At 40.8% G+C, this 23327-nt stretch overlaps 2 protein-coding genes across 2 annotated transcripts; one reads left to right on the top strand and one right to left on the bottom strand.

Annotated features, from left to right (window-relative positions):
- The first annotated feature begins 898 nt into the window (after window positions 1-898).
- On the top strand, window positions 899-17678 carry jhy (junctional cadherin complex regulator). The gene is given in 8 exon segments (XM_062406593.1): window positions 899-1233; window positions 3616-4327; window positions 7345-7440; window positions 7531-7976; window positions 8369-8633; window positions 12298-12369; window positions 13770-13883; window positions 14463-17678. Coding segments are annotated over 8 exon segments (2250 nt in total). The 3' UTR covers window positions 14673-17678.
- A 1572-nt stretch (window positions 17679-19250) lies between these two features.
- Window positions 19251-21039, bottom strand: bsx (brain-specific homeobox). Its single transcript, XM_062407112.1, has 3 exons — window positions 20799-21039; window positions 20016-20206; window positions 19251-19493 (listed from the first exon to the last, which is right to left on the bottom strand). Exons 1-3 carry the CDS (start codon window positions 21037-21039, stop codon window positions 19251-19253), a joined length of 675 nt encoding a protein of 224 aa, XP_062263096.1.
- Between the last annotated feature and the right edge of the window lie 2288 nt (window positions 21040-23327).

Here is a 23327-nt window from a genome sequence, read left to right as displayed (position 1 = left end):
AATAAGGGGTGTTTTTCTCTTTTCCCGCTGCCCATTCAGCCAACATTGTTTGAAAGCAGCATTACCACAGAATACCAAGCCATCCTCAATGTCAGTAACACATGCACTTTTCCACCTGCGACAAGTCAAATCATTTGTGGAGGGAAAGGCCAAAAATAATACATTTTTAGTGTTTATCCATATTCCTGGTCACATTTAGAGACCTGGGTATGTAAAAAAATATACTGAACTAATTTGAGGCTGTTAAACTGAACATTATACTGTGCTTAAAAGTTAAATTCAATGACTGCCAGTGTTCTCATTACTGAGACTTACATTTTGTCTTCCTTTAATTAACCTTTATTCACCAATTAGTGCATATACATAGGTAGTAGGACACAGTGTGTGGAGAAGGAGACATACAAAATAAAATGAATCATGATAATAATAATAATGAAAATATTTTTTTTTAAACAAAAAAGAGGTAAAAATAAGTTTAATCTGTTCGGGGTTTGTATATATTCATGGGGCTCTTTATAGGAAAGGTGCGGTATTTTGCTCTGTTCATTCATGAACATATACACATTTCCACTTGAGTCTAACTTTGACATGTTTGGTGTCGTAGATCAGTGATTTATTTTGAGCCCATAATGAACTTGAAGTTACATACAGCAAATTGACCTGCAGTACAGTGAGGATTTAGATGTTTCCCATCTCAGACCTGCATGGTCACACTTTTAGGCATGTGTAGCTCAATTCGATGAGATGAATACATAAAGGCTCAAAATACTAAGGATGCTCATGCAGTGGCTTGTTGCTGATCTTGTATGATTTAACAACCACATAGATAATCAGACCTTCATGAAAAAGTCTCTCCATTTGCAACGTACACATGGACAACAGACTTGGACAAGGAAGGATGTATGCAGAGACGAAGGCTGATCCGAGAAGGCACGCTGCTCCTGCCAACCAGTGGGAATCTGGGGAGTCCGACACAGAGCGCCTGGACCAGGAGAGAGCCTACTAACAGCAGCTACAAATGCACATTGGCCACCATGATCAAAACAATTACGCTCTTCCTGAAAAGGAGAATGCTGAGAGCTTGCTGCAGGGAGAAGAGGAGGATGAGGATGACACTGAAGATCTTCATGTTTATGATAGCCTAGACGTAGCATCCAACCTCCATACCAAGAGGGGCCCAGCCCTCCAACAGACTGAATATTTGGATACCCATATGGACGAAAGAGGAGGATGGTGAGTTCACTCTCCCTTGTTTGTCCAGCAAATAGCAACTCATGAGGTGTTGTAACATCTGTACACACTCAACATCAGTTAAATTATGGTCGGACATATGTTCTCTTATTTTGTAAACAAACAATACTGTGTGACAGTCTCCCTTACTGCCCTGTCTGTGGTGCTCAGCTCTAAATCTATTTGCTCCTACTGAGGAGGTTAATCTAAAAACAACAACTATGGAGCTCTTTTTTTACGAGGGATTAACACACACACACAGTTGTTGAGTTTATTTGACTTGTGATAGAAATGTGGTATATAAATAGACCTGTCTTTTAAGTGTCACTGTAATACAGATGACACAGTCTCAAATATGGTCCTGCTCTTTGCCCAATAGGTGGCAGTATCTCAGCTGTTAAAGCCTGCCTGTTGATATAGAACCTGCACTCTTTAATTCTTGGTTTCGTCTAGAATCATAATTAAAATTTTATTTCACTTTACACAGTTGTAGAGATTAGCTGGGTAAAGAGACCGTTGTGAACACAATTTGGTTTATCACATCATTGGCTTTGTAGAGGATAATTCTGCAAATGTATATAACACAATTAAAGCTATTAACTATGGTGAGAGATGTGCCAGGCCTTGTTCGGTTTGCCTATTGAACTGGACTGTCACTTTCACTGTCTGTGACAAATTAATTAAAATTAAGCAGATAATAGTGCTGCTTAGATGGAATACAACAAGGAGTGTATGGCAGCAATCAAGCCCTTTACTTTTACACAGCACATGGATGATGAAAGAGGAATAGCCTTCATTCATCACTTAACAATGAAACCGTGTCGGCCGTTTAATGAGATGCAGGCACTGATCGTGCGTTGTGGTGAGAATGGCCTAATTCAGGTGCTTTGAGAATAACAGCTTTCATTTGAGGGAAATTAGATTTTTGTTTTGTTTGGGTGGATCACAATAAGTGGTCACTCGTGGTCCATTACCAGGGATCATTGTTGCAGTAAAGGAGATCTCTCTTTCACTCTTTTGAGGGAGTAGAGCAGAGGGAGGCCTGTCCTGGTGAGGACAACACCTCATCTGTTTTGCCAATCTCGTCGACTCGTACTGTTGTCTCCTCTTTTCTTTCCTTCACACCCCGGCTGATAGTCCAGCTCCCTGCAAAACTGAAAAGGGGCACTCTCCATTTTCCCGTCATCAACCTATGCGGGTTGATGCCCACCAAGTGTGGGCCCGCATCCCAAAGTACATTGTTTCAGAGGTAAATGAACATGACATATTCTCACAAAGGGCTCCATTTCATAGGACTGAGGAAGTGGACACAGTCCCATTCCCATTATCATGTTCTCATGGTCCTCTCGGCTCCCTCCTCAAAGTGGGTAAGCCTTTTCACACAATGCATAGTTTACAAACCCAATGGGCATTCCTCATTCAAGCAAAAGATTCTATTAAAGCAAGTCTATTCATCCATCCTCGCTATATTTTTACACCTATCTCTCTCCAAAGGATATTTGAATATAGTCTTTATGATGAATTTTTGTATTTTCCCATTCAGTGATTGTCACTATATTTCACTGGCTTTTGTATTTATGTATCTGTATCTTCTGCTAGAAATAATGGTCTGTAGGGTCCTGCCAGTGTTAGAGGCATCATGCCTAGCTGCATGTTGTTTATAATGCATTCTCCAACTTGTTTGAGTCTCAGTCATTAGAGAGACATCCCTTACCCTTTTGGCCTCATCGAAGTGAAGGGCCCTACACCTAGACACCCCCCCATTCGCCGCCCCCACATGCACAACATCACAGCAGGAGAATTAGGCTCCCCTCGTCCTCCCAGTAAGCACAACAAAGAGGCTCTCTGCTATTTATTTTAATGAGATCTTTTCATCACCATCAGAAAGAGCATTTTAGCCTGCAATTTTCAACCCATTTCATAAGCTGAAAATTGCCGTTTGTGAACCATTCCCCCGCTAGTAGCTCTCAAATACACTCTCATTAGTGAGCCTGGAGGTGAAAATACGAAAATTATCTGTAAATACACTCTCATAGCCCCCTCATCTGTTTCAATTTCAGAAGTCTGTGATAAGGCCTAATACTTTGTTTGAGGACATCATCATTCTAATAATGGTCTAATGCCTCTTGTTCCTTTGACCCCTCACCACAGGACTATGTGGCATTCAGGTGTCTGTAGACCTTCAATATGAAAATCTCATTAATAAAGCTGCTTACCAAAAATGTATTCAATTAAATTACTAATTATATAATTAACACTATATTATACATACTGTGTATGACATGTTCTTGTATAAGTATATCCAGATACATAGAGCTATTATGCACGTTCAGTGAAAGGCTTGTTCTGGAAAAATTGTTTTTAATTCTGTTGTCTATCTTTAAGGTGTCATCGGCTGCTGCCTGATGACACCTATTCTGACCTGCGATATGACCCCAGCTGGAGGACCAACGTGAAGGGAAATGGCCGCTTCATTGAGAGACCACAGAATTCTGTTGAGGGATATCCCCAAGTCCCTAAAGAGAAACCTTCTCATTCATTCGATGACGGAAGAGCACTGGGAAAAAAAGGAGGATACAGATGCATTGTTGACACAAGTCCACCTGTTGTGACTCCACATAAAGCTGGCAATAAGTCAGACCAACCGTTTCGCCTACACCCAGAAGATGGTTTTACAAGCACGGCAGCATCTCCCCAAGGTCACAAACACGCTTGTCAGAGAAGGTCACCAGAAGCTCACCTTTCCGAAGCTTCCACTAAAAAGGAAAATGTCAGCAGGTTGCAGAGAGGAATCAGCGAGAGCTATGAGAGAAGCTTTGACAGTGAACATTTTAGTGGGTCTCCGAATATGAGCGATGACCTACATGGCACAGAATTTCGGATGCATTACCAACAATCGAGATGTACACAAGGGGGACCCATCCAGAAAATGAGCACCTCTGCACTGCCAAACCCAAATGTTTCATCAAACAACAAGCTACAAAGCCTGGTGGAGGACAAAGTGAAACTTAACAAAATAACCCTTGGGTGCAGCAGATCTAAACATGGCTCTTATGTGAGGGTGCATGCACGCAAACAGATGCCCAATGTGAATGATGTGAGTACAGAATCTATTTTTTTCAGCCAGTAGCATTTACTCATTGTTAAAATGACATAATGAGAATTTGATGTTTGAAACATAAAAAAAAACTTGCGTAGAAAACGTCAATGATCACCCTCAGGCAGACATTTTCTTGAAACAGGCTGCAATTACAGAAACAGACACCAGGAGCTGCACTAGCATAGATAATGAATCTTGGATGGCAGAGCTATCATTGCACATGATTATAGGATGAAGTTTGACTGGAGGCAGACAATGGGGAAAAATAGGTTGAATTGATTTGAAATGCAGTTTATGTTTGTGATCTGTTTGGTAGTATCGTGTGACTTTACACCTTCCTGATGGATAGATGAACTTTATCTATTGAATTTATTGTAAATTGTTTGTTTTGAAAATTAATGGAGACATACAATATTCAAAATGTTTGCCCCAAACAGCTACTGGTAAGTCTGTCTTACTTGTGGTGTCAGTGAATGATAGTGAGATTATTGAAGTGGGGTATGTTTAACATTCTCATGAGAATTAAACCGAACAAGCTTCCTGTTCCCCCCCACCCCACCACAGCATCTAGTAATATTATATAAATAAAAATGGTATCTATATGCCATATATAGTCATCTCGGACAACCAATAGAAAATATCCTATGATGTTTCCCCTGACCCAGTCTGGAAAATTTATTTGGCAAAGGAGCATATCTGTTTTCATCTGCCTTCTCCTCCACCATATGAAAGGAGCCATGTCTGGCTATGCAGTGCTTATTATGAGTTGATGTGTACAACAAGAACATCAGAGACGCATGGTTACCAATAGGCTCTTAGATATCCCTGCACCTGGCACAGTGGCATAATTGGTCAGGATGGCCCGCATTCCCCATTTGTTGGACCACAAGACTGTTTGCTGGCTATAATACCCCCAACCTTGTTCACCCATCTGAGCCCCAGCCCTCTACAATGTCTCGTATCATCACCATTTACATAGTCAAGAGCCGTTAGCTTTGTGCAATAGTAAACAGAGCCGGAGCCTTTCCCTCTCCTGAGCCCTTGTGTTTTGTCATTTTCCCTCTGAATTCGCTTGTTAGTTTTCCATTGCTCTGTCTCCCCAAAGACGTGTCTTACTTAATGAGGGACACAGGGCATAAAAGAAGGGGGCACCAATTTGCATGGAGGCTGTGTTTTTTTGGTTTCATTACAGGATTAATCTATGAATTGGATGTGCTACGGCAACAGTGTTACATATCAACAAAGCTGCACAGAAACAGGCAGAAACCTATTTTACTTTTTATAGTAATTTTTAAACCATATTTTAGAATAAAATATCTGTGGTAAGTCTAGAGGTCAAACACACACACATGATGTTGACATTTATTATCTTCTTCAGATTTTTGGAAAAATCTAATACTGAAGGTTAGACACACACTAAGACACGAATACAGTGCAAGATGTAGTAATTTTACAATCAGGGCCCTCAAATTGTGAGATGCCTAAAATCCTCTACTGCGAAGCTCATTTTTCTTCCTATTCTACTTTCTATTCTGTTGCTCCTTGCAAAAGATAGCAACACTCTATGTACAAATATCATCAGTTTCAAAAATCAATACGAGCACAGACAGGCCAGTTGTGACCGGATCCATTTAAAATAACCCATTTGGTCTTTTGATGAGAGTGGCCATCTGAAGGCAGCTTGTTATAATTAGACGTGTCATTAAATGTACACAATTTCCTAATGCAGCAAATGTTTAGCCCGGCCAAGCGGCAGAGAGGCTGCAGCAGTGATTGGCTTCATCGTGGCTCGGGCCTCCTTTGATAAAGACAGAAGTAGCAGATCAATCTTCTGCTATTGCACTCAGCCCTCAGAGTCCCTTCTCCTCTCATAGGCCCTCACTTCAAAGCCATGGGAACATAATGTACAATCTTTTAATAGCTTTAGACCAAAGCTCTGTGGAGCTCTCTGCCACTGTATACCCTGCCCCAGTCTAAACACCTAATCAAGATTACCTGGGTCGGCCACAATAGCAGCTAAATGCAATTCAAGATCCACAGCCCCTTTGAAGTCCTTATTGCGAAAAGCAGATGTTTCCCGGGTACAGGAGGTAATACAGCTAGCTGCAATTGCCCTACTTTGTTGTGACATCGTCTTGCAGAGAAGCAATTACAGGCCCAATTTAGTAGAAAAGATATTACACAGCTTACCATGCTCAAAATGCAATACGGACTTGATCATTTGCTCCAACTGATTGGGATTTTTATAATGGGTGACAAAAGGCAATAGCGGGGGGAATGGGTAAAGGTGAGAGGTGCAAAGTGTTTGTGTGTAAGTGTGTACATTGCCGGACACACAGGATTCACTGACGCCTGCTAATGATCTTCAAACAACTGCTCTGCCCTCGTTCATCTGTAACACCTCCTGAATGTCTCAAAGTCTTGGTTAGTGAGTTAATGTGAGGTTGAGTTAATCACCAAAATGATCAAACTCAGCTTGAAAGACAAAGACAGAGGAGTGAACAGCTTACATGCTGGTTTGCCCAACAGTACCCTGAAATTGTCTGGGTTCTCTCAGCATAATAGTAGCATTTCATGCTATTAGATACAATGACAAACACACTAATCGATATTAAATATGTTACACCTGGATCAACGCATTCGCTGTGACCTTCCACAATTCAACCTCACAGAATTACTGGTGTTCCATGAAAAAGTCTTCTGCCTGTCAATACAATTGATCCACTCAGGTGGTCCTCTGCCACTGCGGGAGTCCTGAAGTAAAATGATTTTCATTACAGCATTAACAGGACACATTTCCACACTGCATAAGGAACTGTAATAGTAAATTGATGTAATATGATGCCTGATAATACTGGATGCAATATCGATAGCCTTATATTGATGTGTAGATTTAATGGTCAGGCACTGGCCTCAATGAGAAGGTGTGCTCCAGTTTAACTGTATCGACAGAAAATATATTAAACACTTTTTTGTGTCAGTGTAATGCTTTTCCCTGCTATTTATGTTTAAAGGTGCAGGAAACTGTTAAGAAGCCGACTCCAGCAGAGAATCAGCAAGACTGCTCGGACCCTGAGCTGAGGTTGCTCCAAAAAACACAACAGTTGCGGGTAGGACCTTATTTCAGGTGGATATGGATATGGACATACAGATCATACATCAATGAAAATATTATTATGTTAATCCTTCTCCAACATCAGCTCACCCAGATCAGCAAGGGGAAGAAAGGCCAGTGTAAAGAGTACCCCAACCCCTCTCAACGGCAGCCCCCAGGTGTGGCGGTCAAAGCTGAGCGGGGAGATTGTTTGAGTGTCCCATTAGCTCAAGCAGCTGCTAGAACTCAGCCTGAACCTCAGAACACGACTTCCACACAGCCTTTGCCCCAGGCCATCCACCTCAACATCAACCTGAACACGTCATCCCATCTTCTTTCATTACTTCAGCAGAGGGATGGCCAGGAGGCTATCATCAACCTAGCTTCTCTGCATGGTCATCCTCACTGGAGCCCCACGTCTGAACTTCAACTTGCCTTGACCACGGGATACAAACAAAAAAACTATTCTAGAAAGTCCTTCTTGTCTCGGGAAGTGCTGAATACACAGCTTCTCCACCGTAACCTGGAGGGTAGTCCTGAACAATGGCAAAGGTGAACTATTTATATTGTCTTTTATTTAATCAAAATGAGAAAGAAATGACACATGTGTATGGCATCAAATAATGTAACATAGAATAAATTGAGAATATCTTTAACATGTCACAACAATCACAACACAGCTGATGACAAATTATAGTATGCAGGATTATGAAAATGAATGAAACATATATACAATTTTACAATACAATAATGATAATAATAATAATTATGATAATATAACACATGTCACATTTGTTTGTGCTCACCTAAATGATGGCCTCACTGTAGTATTTCTGTTATAACCATGATAATATTAATAATAATAAAACATTAAGATGTAAATCGGATGTACTAATCTAACATCATTGGACCATTCAATATCCATTAATAAGTTTGTGTTTCAGGACGAGGGCCTCACAGTTGCCATTATCCTGTGAAAAAGACGAGGAGACTCGAAGCCCCCTCAGGACTCCTACTACTGCTTCTTCACAGGGCACGGGCTCGTACACTGTTCTTCCAGCTATAGGAAAGCCCCTGACTGGAGCAGAGCCTGCGCTGAGCCCTTGTCAGAGTGAGAACACAGCCATCAAAATCCATAGCAGTAACTCCGACAGCTACCTGGTTCAGATGGAGAAACAGAAGCAGCTGAAAGCGAGAGTTAATTGCAAGGTCGGTGTTGTCTGTGAGCTACATAAGTGTCTTACAGTGTTAACACTTTTCATCTTTTACTGCAGAGGAATTATTGGAGTCTCATCCGTGTTATTTTTCTGTCACACAGATTAAAAGTGTATTCTGAGAGCATACCTGGTCACAAATACACTACTAGATATGCTCACAGTTATCATAGGCTTTGTATACATTGTCTATAGCATCCCATCATTAACAATTCATTTCATCATGAAAACCCTTCTTCGTGGGTAGAGGCTGCTGTCTGTCCGTCCCCATAGGTTTTTAAACTGTTCTCCACTCAAGAATGACTAAACTCACTCGAAATATACAGAAAAAACATATGCAAGTAAGAAAAATTAGAACACATTATGCAGTTTCACCAATAAGTTCAAACATAATTTCTTCAGTTGAGTGTGTCTTTAATCCCCACACATACATGAGGAGTTACACAAATAAATGCCTCTTTGAAATCCCAATAATCCCCTCAACTGTCTTCATGCTGAGACTGCTTAATCCAGCAGGAGTGTTCCAATGACAGTGGGCATAAAACATCAGGTTAATTGTCTAGCTCCACTAAGATACACTTAATTGCTATACGATGATGACTGCATAAAGCAGGCTGTTAGAGGCTAAGGTGATTAGAAGGGAGAGAGTCTGTGAGGCGCAGGGCCACTAAACACGGCCATTTGCATTTAATGATTTGGCTGTAGTTGTTTTTACCCTCGACATTTTTTTTTTTCAGTTTACATCCATACTAACACATAGTTTTAAAACGCATCACTTCCATTTTATATACCCCTGGATGCCAAAACCCCTGGCATCCAGGGGTTTTGGAGCCCCTAAAGTTGTTGAGCCCCTAAAGTGTAGACTTTTGGAAATGTTGATGGTCTTATTTTAATTTGAAATATGGAGGTTGTGTTATAGTGTGGATGTGCCGGAACAGACTTCTGAATACAATCTGCATATTCCCTTATTGATTGGTTCTTACTAGGCAAGGATATTTGTTGCGGGTACTAACACTTACTTCCAGTAACACCTCCACGTTGTTATCCGTCCAAAAAACAAATCCCTTCTCTTACTTTTCAACATTGTTGTTAAAATTCTGGTAGGCAATCTACATCCTGATTACCCCTTCACGCACATGACCATTGTTCATGAATTGTCATGTGATGCATGTTGATGCGGGTTTGTTTGTATGGATGGAGATATTATCTGGTATGAAGCTGTAACTCTTCTTTACAGAGATCGTCTTCAATTTAAGAATATCGTGTGGCTGTAGTCTGAGCTGTTAGTGGAAAGGAACTCAGCACTCAGTTTTTCCAAGGTAGATGTGTAGACTAGTTCAAAGATTAGTCGGTGAAGGATTCATGCCATGGCTTTAGAAATATTTTTTCAAGTAAAGTCTAGTTGATGAAACCATTAACTGAAACAAACATTTAAATATTGACATTTTTACCAACTTTTTCTACAACCACGCTATAATTTCATAAAAAAAACGTATTCTATGATCTCTGTTTGCTTAGACTAGCACTTTTAACACCACCCAACAACTAACAGTTGAGAGATGGATACAAGACAGGCTAGAAGGTATGATTAAATGCTTTGGTTTGTATTCACTCTGGAGCCTTCACATAGTCCTCCTGCGGTGCCCACCCCTTGACCTCCCATCGTTCCCACCATGTTAGCCATCATGTCTGACAAGATTATAGGCTCAATTTGTAAAGCAGTCTGGCTGCAGTGCCGGGGCATGAAAGCAGATGAGCGTGACTTAGGAGTTTGGGGGGAGAGGGGAGAAGTCTTAGAAAGAAAGGTGCCCTGTTGTGTCCGTGGCTAAAGCAAACTGAAATCCTCCTCCCAAAAAGGAGCCAGTGCAATCTGGAATGATTGGCTCCCTTTTGTCTGCGGGCAGCTTAAGGATTGCATGCACCCTTATACACACGGTCACACAGACAAATTGCCACCAGCAACTGGTGGCAGTTTGAAAAGAGACAGTATCTACATCTTTTTCTGTCTTTTCCCGTTTTACTTGTATCACCGAATTTCAGCTCAACAACAGTGTCCCTGAAAAACACCTCAGTATCATGTCAGAGCCTGATAAGGAAACACAGAAAGATATTGTGTGTGGTGACAAAATACTTTTAAAGCCCATGAACTGTTTGCACTCTGTTTACTGTCTGTGCCATGCAATTATTGAATTTTGGTCTTTCCTTGAAAGAAAAACAAATCAGTAAAAGGTTTTAGCTTTGAAGTACATTGGGCATTTAGAATGACATAGACAGGTTGTGTAGATGGGGAGAAAAAGCACCACTTGGATTCAGATACCATCCCAAACACAAGAAAAGGTTGTCACTATAGTAAACATGCTGTTTGATTGAGAGGAGCTCTCACTGAACTACAGTGCACAAGCCTGGACCATGAGCATTATTAAATATACAAGCTTTGTCTCAATTCAGGGGCCACCTCCTTAAGAGGACACTGTCTTTGTGGGCAACGTAGACCACAAAGGATGAACCAAAAATTTAATGGACTGGTCTTCAGAGGGTTTCCGTGATCTATGTCACTAGCTTGTCCCGTCCTTACTGCTGTTGCCAAGCAATAGAGCTGCAGTTGGACACAATAATAAAGTTTTAATACCCCTTAATTTTTTTAAACGTGTAAATGGTAAATGGTTTTGTATTTATATAACGCTTTTCTAGTCTTGACCCATTCACACACACATTCATACAGTGCATCTAATCGCAGCACTCTGTTATTCTATGGGGGGCCATTCAGGGTTCAGCATCTTGCCCACGGACACTTTGGCATGCAGATGGGTCAGACTTGGGATCGAACCGCCGACCTTCAGGTTGGAGGACAACCACTCTACCCCTCAGCCACAGCCGCCCGTGTACTAGCTGTATGGTTGAGTTGAAGCCTGGTACTCAAGCAACCGCATCTTGCTAACTGCCTGTGCTAAGCTCAATGAATCCTAGGATAGACTGGCCAGTAAAGGATCCACCCATATGAGCCTTCGTTTCTCTGGGATGAAAAGAGACATTTGAATAGATCCCTATTCAGTAGTCATTGAGATATTTCAGAGTAGACCAACATTGCTCTCCCTCGAGCGAAACGCATAAGACCAGTCATTGTGTGTGACTGAGAATGAAAGAGAATCAGGCTTTATAATATCTAGAGCACCCCAGATATTTGCATATAAGGTCACTCTGCCCCATTCGATCAGACTTTGTCTCAAGGAATGCCATTTGTGACTTTTATTTCTTCATACAAAGTTACATACACACTTCTCATATGTATGCTGTTCACAGCATCAGCAATGGTGAAAATCTTCTTCAAATAAGTGAGCACTTTCACCCTATTTATATATATTTAAGTGTAGGAGGCGTCAATTTATTGTATGCTAGGGGGATGGACAAACAAGCAGGAGGGAGTGTTTTTTCTCAATTTGAACTCAATGAGATGCATGAATGAAATGGATCAAAATTGCTGTCTGAGGATTACGGTTTGTGCCATGTTTCCATTAAGATAGCCATCAAAACAAATGAAGTTCAATCTCACAAAGGTGTGCTTCAAATTAAGTAATCTGTCTGTCTGTCTGTCTGTCTGTCTGTCTGTCTGTCTGTCTGTCTGTCCATCTATCCATCCATCTATCCATCTATCCATCTAGGCATACAAGCAGATGAGGACAGACACAAATCATCGAGGTCTGTGTCCTGATTACGCAGCCATTGAAAAGACAGTAAGTACTGACCTGCAGCGTCACAATCTTCTCACCATGAATTGTTACCCTTTGAGCCACATTAACACTTTGTGTTTGGTGGCTTAATTTATCCATGAACTGCACACATAGATAAAGATGTTGTCACATAATGCACAAACAGGTCATTTCCCCCTTTACTGGACCAACAAGGCTGTAAATTGGTGTTCAGGGGATGGTCATCCTATGGATGGAAGAAGGAAGCTGTGTAAAATGAAATGTGTAAAATATGATCAGAAAACAATATTGGAACAATTCAAAACCAGGTTACACAGACATCATGTGTATAATTGATTGCCTTCAGTAAATATAGATCCAATCAAACAGCAGTATCTTGAAGATGGAGTACACTGAGGGGCTGATTTACCAATAAGTATGTGGTAAATTTATAGGTTAGGAGATGAAAAAGCACATAACAAGAAATATGTAAAAATACCTAATTGATAAATTGACCCGGACAAATTGTTAAAACTAAGCTACCACAGACATTCACACACAGCCTAGGAAAGCTTTTATTTTGTTACTATTATCCTCATCACATATGGGAAGGTGCTGGGTCATATTACGTTTTCAGATATGAAAAGGACCTCAGTTGGACCTTTGCATTCTCACATACAGTCCCTCTAGAGAATGCCCAGAGATTCTCTCTGACATGTAATTTACGGAAAATACTCTTTTGGGTTAGCACAAGGCTTTGGGGGTTTTGAGTGCACGGTAAAAATTATAGAAACGTCAACAATTCAAATGGCTCACTGTGAATTCTCACTGATGGACACTTTTTACACACCAGCTCAGTCAGACGTTAAACAGACTTTATAGATAGGCAGTTGAAGACTTAAAGTCAGTTTGATGTCCAGTCATACACACAGCGATCCTTCGGGTGATGTCTAGAAAGGTTAAGGGTTGCAGTGCATGCTGTTAAAGAAGCTATAATGTTTCCACTGACCCTCCTCCAGGTGTCCCAAGTTCATCATTTAAAGGCCCCATGCTCTTCCACAAATAGAATTTCATATACAAAGCAAATAAGAGTACCCCTGAGGAGTTAAGTGGCCTTTGTGCTTTGATATATCTCTTGTTAATCCCCAGCAGTAAAAAGTGAGGCTGTTTGGCCAATTTACACTAGACCGAGCCCTGTGCATCTCCAGGGCCAAGCCTATTAGTGAACGATATGTGTAAATGTTGATAGGCCTGCTGAATGGCTAGCTGTGTTAGGTTTTGTAGTGCTGCGTGGAGAGGCTCTGCTAAGGGGACACACAAAGAGAAGGGCCTTAAGGGAGAAATGGCTCAGTTAATTAAACCCCCATTTATAATCTGCTTCTGTCTCTCTCTCCCCCTCTCCTCACGTTTACTCCCTCTGTCACTCTTTCACCATCATCGAAAAGAAAATGAAACGGCAGAAGCTGTATTCAAATGTGATCCATGAACAGAACAAAAAAATGAGCAGGATTCCCTTTCTACCAGCCAAGGACCCGGAAGACAAAGTTCCCAGGATAAAGGTGTGTGTGTGTGTGTGTGTGTGTGTGTGTGTGTGTGTGTGTGTGTGTGTGTGTGTGTGTGTGTGTGTGTGTGTGTGTGTGTGTGTGTGTGTGTGTGTGTGTGTGTGTGTGTGTGTGTGTGTGTGTGTGTGTGTGTGTGTGTGTGTGTGTGTGTGTGTGTGTGTGTGTGTGTGTGTGTGTGTGTGTGTGTGTGGACCCTCACCCTTTTTGGAGATTTTGTTCAGTTCGATGCACTGTCTTCATTACAACACACACATTATAAGAGCAACTTCAAACTGGGTGTGTACAACCTGTGATGAAAAGCTATGAGAAGATTGCATTTTCATTTTGTGTGGCTGTGGTGTGGCCTAGAATTTAGATGTTTCGCCATGAAACAGGAAGCTGTATTTTGAGTGTACAGACATCATAACTTAAGTCCAACAACCATGTGTGTGGTACACGTGTGTCTAGTACTGTTATGAAAAAAATGCATCCATGATGTTTTTGAAAGACCAGTAAAAATGTTTTACTTCAACTGGTACAATAACTCCATTCATACATTAACATACAGGTCTCTCCCTTTCTCCCCGTCTCTCTTAGGCCTTAGAATATGCCAAGACCATAGCCAAACCCCCTGTAAAGTCTCAACCTAAACAGAGGCAGAAGTTCAAGACTGAAGACTTCACGGAGCTCGCTCCTCAATGGCAAGGCTCAGATGTATCCCTGCTGACCAACCTGGACGTCCTAAGAAAACGGCATGAGGAAGAAAAACTGGCTGTGGCCCCGTTCAGAAAAGGGCCTGCTTTCTGAGGCAATGGGAAATTCACATTAACACTTCATGGAACCTGTGCGCTTTTATATATACTCCCAGATGTGGCGCACAGTATGACGGCGAAGTTCTTTAGTCCTGGTGTCATATCAACAAATCAGTTTCGTATATACACACTTTGTTGTGCTATTTAAAGGTCACACAAGCTTTTTATATATTAAAGTTGCAGTGTGTAGAATTTAGTGACATAAAGTGGTGATGTTGCTTGTTGCAACTGAATACCTCACGCCTCATCCTCCCCTTCCAAACATGAAGGAGAACCAGTGGTAACCTTCAGTTGTCATAAAAACTCAAAGGGTGTTTAGTTTGTACAGTCTGGGCTACTACAAGAAACATGGCGGCCTCTATAGAGAAGACCTCCCCTGATGTAAATTTAAATTTAAAGGGCCTGTTCTAGGGTAAATAAAACAATTTGTAAAATTTAGACGAAACACACGTGACAAAATCACTAGGATTATTTTATATTAAATATATTTCAATAGATCCCTTTCATCTAAATCTTACACACTGCACCTTTAAATGGTATGTATTTATATAGAGCTTTTTATAGTCTTGATGACCACTCAAAGCGCTTTACAGTACAGTTAAACATTCACACAATGCATCTTTTAGCAACACTTTTCTCTATGAGAAATGGCAACTTGGGGTTCAGCATCTTGTCCAAGGACACTTCAACATTCTGAATGGGGAAGATTGGGATCGAACTGCCGACCTGCTGGTCAGAGGACGACCACTCCAGCCCCTTAGCCACAGCCGCCCTGTTTATTACCACTGTGCCCTGTGTGCTGTTCTCACATCAAAAATACACCTGAAGCTCTCAATGTGTATGGTCATAATAAACGGTGAAATGAGTGAAAGCCTGATAATAGAAACACTAACAACATTCGTTTCTAAAACATAAACTCTGGAATGTATCAAACCAATATCAAGAATTCTGGCCAGTCAATGGAGCCAAACAAATCAAAATTTGGTCGGAGGGATGTGCGGAGTGTCAGAGCTGTGAGAAACAGTGTATGTAATTCCAGAGACCCTTACTTTTTCCATTGTTGACTAACTGACCAAGCGCCAGCAGCTGAAGGCACTTTGACGCTGGATCACTGCTCAGCTGTAGTCATCGGCCTTAAAGTTCTCCTTTGCAGTGTTTCAGTCACCGCTTGGCTTTTCATTGATAATTGTTTAGAGCTCCATTCACCCGACTGAGTTATGTAGCTTTATCTGTAGTTGATGCTTTGTGCTTTTACTCCTTCAGTGATTTTGTTCAGTTTGATTTTCTAGTTAACTGGGATGCACTGTCTTGATACTGCAAAATAGCCATGATACAAAATGCTAAAAGATAATATAGTAAAATAATAATATATTAATGTTTTTCTTGTTCATATGAAAATATCAAACCCCCTATTGAAATGTATTAAGCAGCCCAAACAAATACGTCCTACGCTTTATGCACTAATTCTACTTTCTGATGGGACCCTTATCTACAGTACTTGGCATATATAGGATCGTAATTATACGAAAGAATATGCACATTCATTTTGAAGGAAGTCATCCCTACCTCATCTATAAGATCAAATGTGTAAAGGCCAGAGTTTTTGCAATATAGGTTTGATACATTTGATTAATTTCAAAAGTTACATTTTAACACAATGTTATTGAGTTGATGATGTGATATAACCATGCTCCTGACTCACACTACTGTCAGCAGTGTCTTAGACGTTGTCACTGACAACCTTTTGGATTTAATGACACTCAATCATCTAGTATGTTAACAGTGACAATGAACAATCAATCACCAACAGCACTTATGCTTTTTATTATCATCATACAGTATAGTCAATCATGTCCACACTCTGTTTTCATATAGGCCTAGTGGCAGGTGATTCCCATGTTCCATGTTATTTCAGTCCCCTTAACTAGCACATAACATAACTTGCAATAATCTGAGTTCTCTATGTTCTGGTCAGATTTCTCTGTCTTTGGTGCTACAGTCCTCTAGCAATGTTCCAAGTAGCAGCTCCTCCCGACACAACGCTCGAGAGCAGCTCATTTTACTAATTGAACCCTCAGATCATTATCAAAGCACTATTTACCTCTGTGCAATATTTTAATTAGATTATAGTCTCTATTTAACCCATCATGGACTCTTTGAAGCTCTGCGTTTTTAGTGTTAAGTCCTCAGATGCGTGGTTGAAAACAAATGACGAAGCCCTTTTTTAATTTAATGAGAACCGCTGCCTATCCACACTGAGTCTCTTAGCATCTTTTTTTATTTTGGTCCCACCTACTCGTTTTTTTGCCATTGAAATCCAGTTTATTGAAGGAGTCTTTCACTGCTCTACATGAAGGGGGGCAAATTAGCATCCCTTTCTGCCCATTGGGAAGCTACGGCAGACGTGGACGCTTTGATGTGAGAAGTGCGCTTTCAGTAGACGGCAAGCTTCCTGAAAATGAGCTGATGGCCCTGCTATTAGGCTCAAATGCAGATGCGTCCATGTGTTGCAAAACACTTAATCTTTTAATTGATCACCTTCTGCATGGCCTATTCTCTACATAGGGTTTTCACCATTACCTAATCAGAATCGCATACAACATGAATTGCTTCTCAAAAGGCAGCAAGGGAGAGTAAATCCAGTGCGAAGGTGAAGAGAAGACAGCAGGCTATTGTGCAAATCTCCAGTGAATCATGAAATATATGTCAAAAAAATATGTAATGTATGTTATAAAGCTAGTTAATATTATGAAATGAGTGTGTCTGTTTCTGTGAGCAGATACTATTATGAAATCTATTTTTCACAATGAATACTTCCTATCCCTTCACCCCTCCATACTTTCATATTACTGTTATGACAACTTTACAATGCTCGGAGAACGTTGTATGACATTGCGCTTCTGCAGTCTTATGGCAGCTTGAAGTGTGTCGGTGTGGCTGTGGTGTATTTGATTTATTGGACAGTTGCAGATTTAGATTGTCTTGAATAACTTGAATGAGATTCGTGCTAAATTGCTTTATTAGTGATGAATAAAAATAACACTGAAATAGCACAAATATATTTATGTTTGTTTTTCGCATTCACTTTATTTATCAGGACACAGGAAATAATGCAGCCCTGCTGTAAATTCCATCTCCAGATCATGAACTTATGAATGTACACAGCAGCACCAACCCTCTCAGAAGAAATGAGTGACAGTTTTCAGAATGTCCACAATCAAAAGACAAAATGTGCTAAAATGACCAGGAATCGGTTTATTGATTGATTTTTTAATTAAATGGATGAAACGAATTTTAATTAATTCTTCAATGAATGTTATGAAATCCTGTCAAATTAAATTCTGACTGAAGTTTAAAAAAAAAAACTAAAGAAAACTTAGCTTTAAATTGCGATATGAAATATTTTATAATAAGTAAAATGTTCTATATGTAATGTTTTAATATTAGCAAATGTATCTTTCTCATCGCTGGGCGCTATGAACGACCATTTTCCTGGGTGACAGCTGAACGAAGGAGACGGAACAACCCTCAGCATTGTGACGCAGTATACGATATAATGACACGAGCAGGTGGAGTGGGGGGGTCCTGTCCTCCTGCCGCGTAGCGCCGGGTCTCCGCTGCGGCCTCCAGGACCCCACGCCGGGCGGATACCAGAGGCTCCTGGTGCAGGTGGTGACAAAGGCTCACAGGATCATATGTGGCTTGAATCATAACACATTAATGCCATGTGATTACATGTGTTCTCCTCCAAATCTCCTCCAAATCATCCCCGCTCAGCTGAAGTCCCAACACGCAAACAGCAAAGTAAATTGAACCGGGCGTTCCGGTAGTAAAAAAATATAAAAGGTGTGACTGAATAAACAAAGCTGAGTAGCGATTCATTATTTATATAGGCTACTATGAAGTATATACAAATATTTACACACACTTATAAACTGCGGGTGACTGAAGCACGGAGCCTTCGACCAAAACTTCATTAACGAAACTGCAAATAAAATACCAAACAATAAAAACAAATACTTGTATATACATAAAAGAAATACACAACGATAAAAAGTAGTACTAAGTGAATATGGAACTGTTCCTATAGGACATAAGTGCAAAAAGGCGGTGGAGCATGATGCGTCTATGCTTCAGAGCAAAGAGCGCGTCAATTGTTTTGTTCCTCATGTGAAAATAAAAATGTGGAAATGTACAAATGTCAAGACTTTTAAGTGATAATAATAATAACAATAATAATAATAATAATAGCAATAATCCTGAGTTTCCTCAGACATAAAAACACGACAAATCCCATATAGCCTGTACAAGAGGTAAATGGGCAATTCTTAGAAAATAAAAAAATGAAAGGCCCACTTTGCATGATTGAATAAATGTTAACATTGTTATAGACTGACCCCCTGCACACACACACACACACACACACACACACACACACACTCACACACACACACACACACACACACACACACACACATACACACACAACGCTCCATGTTAAAACAGCGACATGTGTGTTATGTACAATAAATGTACAGTGTTAGTCGCTGCCTGTGGAACAAACTGCAGCCTACTATAGTAGATGATCCGGGGAGCAAACGTCGTCCTCGATGTCCACGTCGTCTTCGTCGTCGTGCTCCAGCACGTAGTCCGCCTCCAGTCCGTGTTTGAGCTCCTCTGCGTTCTTGTCGTTCACGTCGCTCTCGCTCGAGTTCTCCGCGGAGCGCTCCCTCTCCCCGGGAGGCTTCCGCTCGTCCTGCGACTTCCTCAGCTGCTTCTTGTGCTTCATGCGCCGGTTCTGGAACCACGTCTTCACCTGCACCATGAGGGGAACATGTGGATTAAGAAAAGTGTCCTAAATATACTTATACACAGTAAGTGTCCTATGAAGCCAAAATTATATAAGTTCATTCATATGGGAGGGACGTGAACTTTATGTTTATTAGTGAAATGATATATAAATGTATACTATTGCCTGAATGCGAGAGGCCCCTTTATTATCTATGGAATTATAATGTCTAGGATGCAACCTAGCCTATAAAAGTTAAGTACTTACTTTTATTTATCCCTTCTCTGAAAACATCACACCACCCTCACCCCTTCTATCTAAAAGTGTTGGGCATTAACTGACGGCATAATAAAATGACTATGCACAGTACACAGATGCATGCTACCATTATGTCGTATAATAAGATCTTATATTAGTTAGTACACTTGAAAACCTACTGGTGTGCACCACATGCAGACACATCACACGATACACACTGGTTGAAGTATCATTGAGCAAACTCCCCGTGTGTGTGTGTGTGTGTGTGTGTGTGTGTGTCTGTGTCTGTACCTGTGTCTCGGACAGGCTGAGCGCAGTGGCCAGCTCCACTCTCTCTGGTGTGGACAGGTAGCGCTGGATTTCGAACCTCTTCTCCAGGCCGGATAGCTGTGAGTCGGAGAAAACCGTACGGGCCTTCCTGCGCCTGCAGTGCTTCCCTGGTAGCTCTGCGTGGTGCTGGAACAGGGCCGGCATCTGCATCCCTAAAGGTGCAAAACCGCGCATGCCAAATAATCAACTGCAGAACCGGACCAAACCAAAAGTTGGAATATTCAAGGTCATATGAGATCAGTGGAATTAGAGTTTTTTGCATAAAGCCTTTACTTTGTTTTTGACGTGTTTTTTTGTACTTGATAAAACCGTATATAATTTGAGGCTCCGTGGAGCAACCGGAAAAGCAATGATTGACTTTTTAATAGTTATATCTAAACAAGACAAATTTAAGAGGAATAACATTGTATATTTATGTCTATTTGAAAAATCGATTAAAGTTCTGTAACGTAAAACACACATGGTGCAATAATAAACTACTGGTTATTGTCATTTTCTGAACAATTGGATATCAATTCATTTTTGCTATTTGTCATATTCCAAATCTCATCTTAGAAATGCCACATCACATAAATCCACATAGTGAAAATAATTAATAATTATCAATACATATTTTCATTTGAATCAGAAAATATATATTTATATGTATTTTGATTTTCTATGTATCATATATAAATCAAAGCTCTTGGTAATCGGGCCAGCAGAAGCCCAACCTGCTGTACATCACATGTTTCAGTCTCTTACCAGAAGTGAAGAAGTACTGGTGCTCCGGCTTGTGCAGGGGATGGTGCGGATGGGGCGCCAGGATCGGGGTGGGCATCAGTGGGTATCCATACTCCAGGAGGGGCATTCGGGAGGCCAGGGAGCCGCAGAACGGCGAGGGGATGACCTCTCTCAGCGGCTTGGGCTTGTGCAGTAAGATGTCCTCTATGAAGAACGACGTGGACCTCTGCGTGGGCACCGCAGACGCGTAGTTCAAATTCATGGTGTTAGTTTGAGGTGTGTTGTGGATGTTCGGTTCTGCCCAGACGTGCATCAGCATCTGTGGGTCCCAGGTTTAAACGCAGCCTGTGTGATCGCTGACACAGAACCAGTGGGAGGGCACATGTCCGACAAGTAGCCCATTTATTCACAGACAGATGCGGATTGGGGAAATTGATTTGGGTTTTGGCCAATTAGAGATGAGTATGGGCGGTGGGAGGCAGCGAGAGACTGGTTCTTCCCTCTTATTGGCTGATACGCGTTACACGCTACGTGGGAAACCGGACAGCAAATAAACAGTGCACCTGTGACCGCAGCTCATCTGAGCAGCCACTCAAACCCCCGCTCCGTACGGTGTCCTAGCAACAACGCTGTTTTTTACTCCCCACCAACATTCTTTATTCAAATATTATCCAAACAAAATCATGATTAGGGCTTAAATTCGTTAATGAGATGCAGAAAAGCTTTCTTAAATGAATCCAAACAAATGTATCTAATATATTTAAGGTCTGTTTGCCTGTTTTTCGTGCAGTGAACGTTAGGTTGCATTCCTACAGAAGCCAGTTAATGGCACACCTGTTAAATGGTGACATTAAAGCGGCTTTAATAATAATAATATAAAAATACAAATTAAAATACTAATAATAATAATAATCCAATAATACAATCCATAATAATAATACGAATAATAATAATATAATAATAATAATACCCTCAAAGTACTTTTCTATTTTCATGCCTTTCATAAGTTATTAAATCCGATGATTGCCTTCGACACCAAACTTTAAATGAACGGACTTCTTTCGTGGACATGCGTCCTTACGCAGGGTTTCATCTCTTTCTTCGTGTTGGCAGTTTTTCAGTCAGGTGCTGTGGCCTGTGCCACAGGAGGACTGGGCTGCTACTGGTCTGACTATTGGTCTGATTCCTCCCAAATTGACTGTAATTGTCGGTATTAAAATCTGGGAGAGTACAAGTGCCGCTCCTGTGCCCATTTGCGCCAGAAAGCGGTGCGCTGTAATTTGTTGATACGGTGTTGTCATCACATTTCCAATCAGTCCCGTTAATGTGAAAGTGTCTTAATGTAGGCAGAATTCACGCTGCAATGCTATTAGGCAATTAGACCGAGGGAGGTGTTTGAGCGGAAGTTGTAATCCTCGGGCTGAAGGACAGGATTTCCATTTGACCAGACCCAGCGAGGACAAATTCATTAGTTGGAGTCAGTTAGGATGGAAAAGCTCTATTGCATTAGTTTGCATATAGGTTTGTATAACAGGGGCGTGTGTGCTGAAACTGTAAATGAGCAGAGTCTTGCTGGAGAAGACTGTCCACTATATGACGGATGCTTCCAAGTGCGCACACTCTTCTGAAAAGTAATTATAGTCGAGTACTACCGATGTGATTCAGTAAAAACAATATAATTAAATATCCCTGACAGATCTTTCTTCTTAAAATTAATCTCAGTGTATTTTTCAAAAGGTGAAGTTAAAGAAAACAAGAGAGCTCCGTAGCAGATGGAGGAAACCCTGCAGCACATGGCTCTGCGTCAATCCCCTTTATGAAGCGCACCAGGATAACAAGTTGCTTTTAGGGGGAAAATTATAAAGTAAATGAAACAAATGGTGACGAAATCGTCTCAAGGAGCTGTTCTTAAGGCGCGGCTAAGCTGCTTATTGTTGCCATTTCATTAAGTAAAAAATTTGAGCCGGTCAGGCAGTGAGTCACTTCGTTAAGTGGCGCGTTTGGATAAGAGGTTTGCAGCAGTGCACGGGCTTGTACCTGGTTTACTCTTTACACAGCAGCCATCCTGCAGCTGGTGGTAAAAAATCGATGCGATGCTCGATTGAGCTCAACCACAATGTATTTACGGTTGAAAATAAATATCAGCATTGTGTGTCTTACTATAATAATGATATAAACAGCACAAAACCTGTATGGTGCTTTATACTCCTTTAATATTTCTGTAAAATTGAAACGGATTAAAACCATTACATTTTAAACTTACTTAAACTTGAATAAATTACTTTTTAGAAACAGCATGATATTTGTGGTATTTTATATGTTCAGTCAAATTTTTCATTAATAATCCATTGTAGCCACGTGTTAATATATAGGCCCAAAGAGAGAGTTACATCTAAAATGTTTATATCATAACGAATGAGCGTCTCCTTTTCAATGACACTTGGAATGTGTATCTACGTGTGTGTGCGTGCGTGTGTGTGTCTAAGACAGTTTTTTTTAATCTGAATATTAGGATGTTTTCATCAATGCAGACTGATCTGAACAAAATTT

Source organism: Platichthys flesus, chromosome 15 (genome assembly GCF_949316205.1).
Source record: "Platichthys flesus chromosome 15, fPlaFle2.1, whole genome shotgun sequence".
Taxonomy (NCBI): Eukaryota; Metazoa; Chordata; class Actinopteri; order Pleuronectiformes; family Pleuronectidae; genus Platichthys; species Platichthys flesus.
This window is presented reverse-complemented; position numbering and strand designations above follow the sequence as displayed.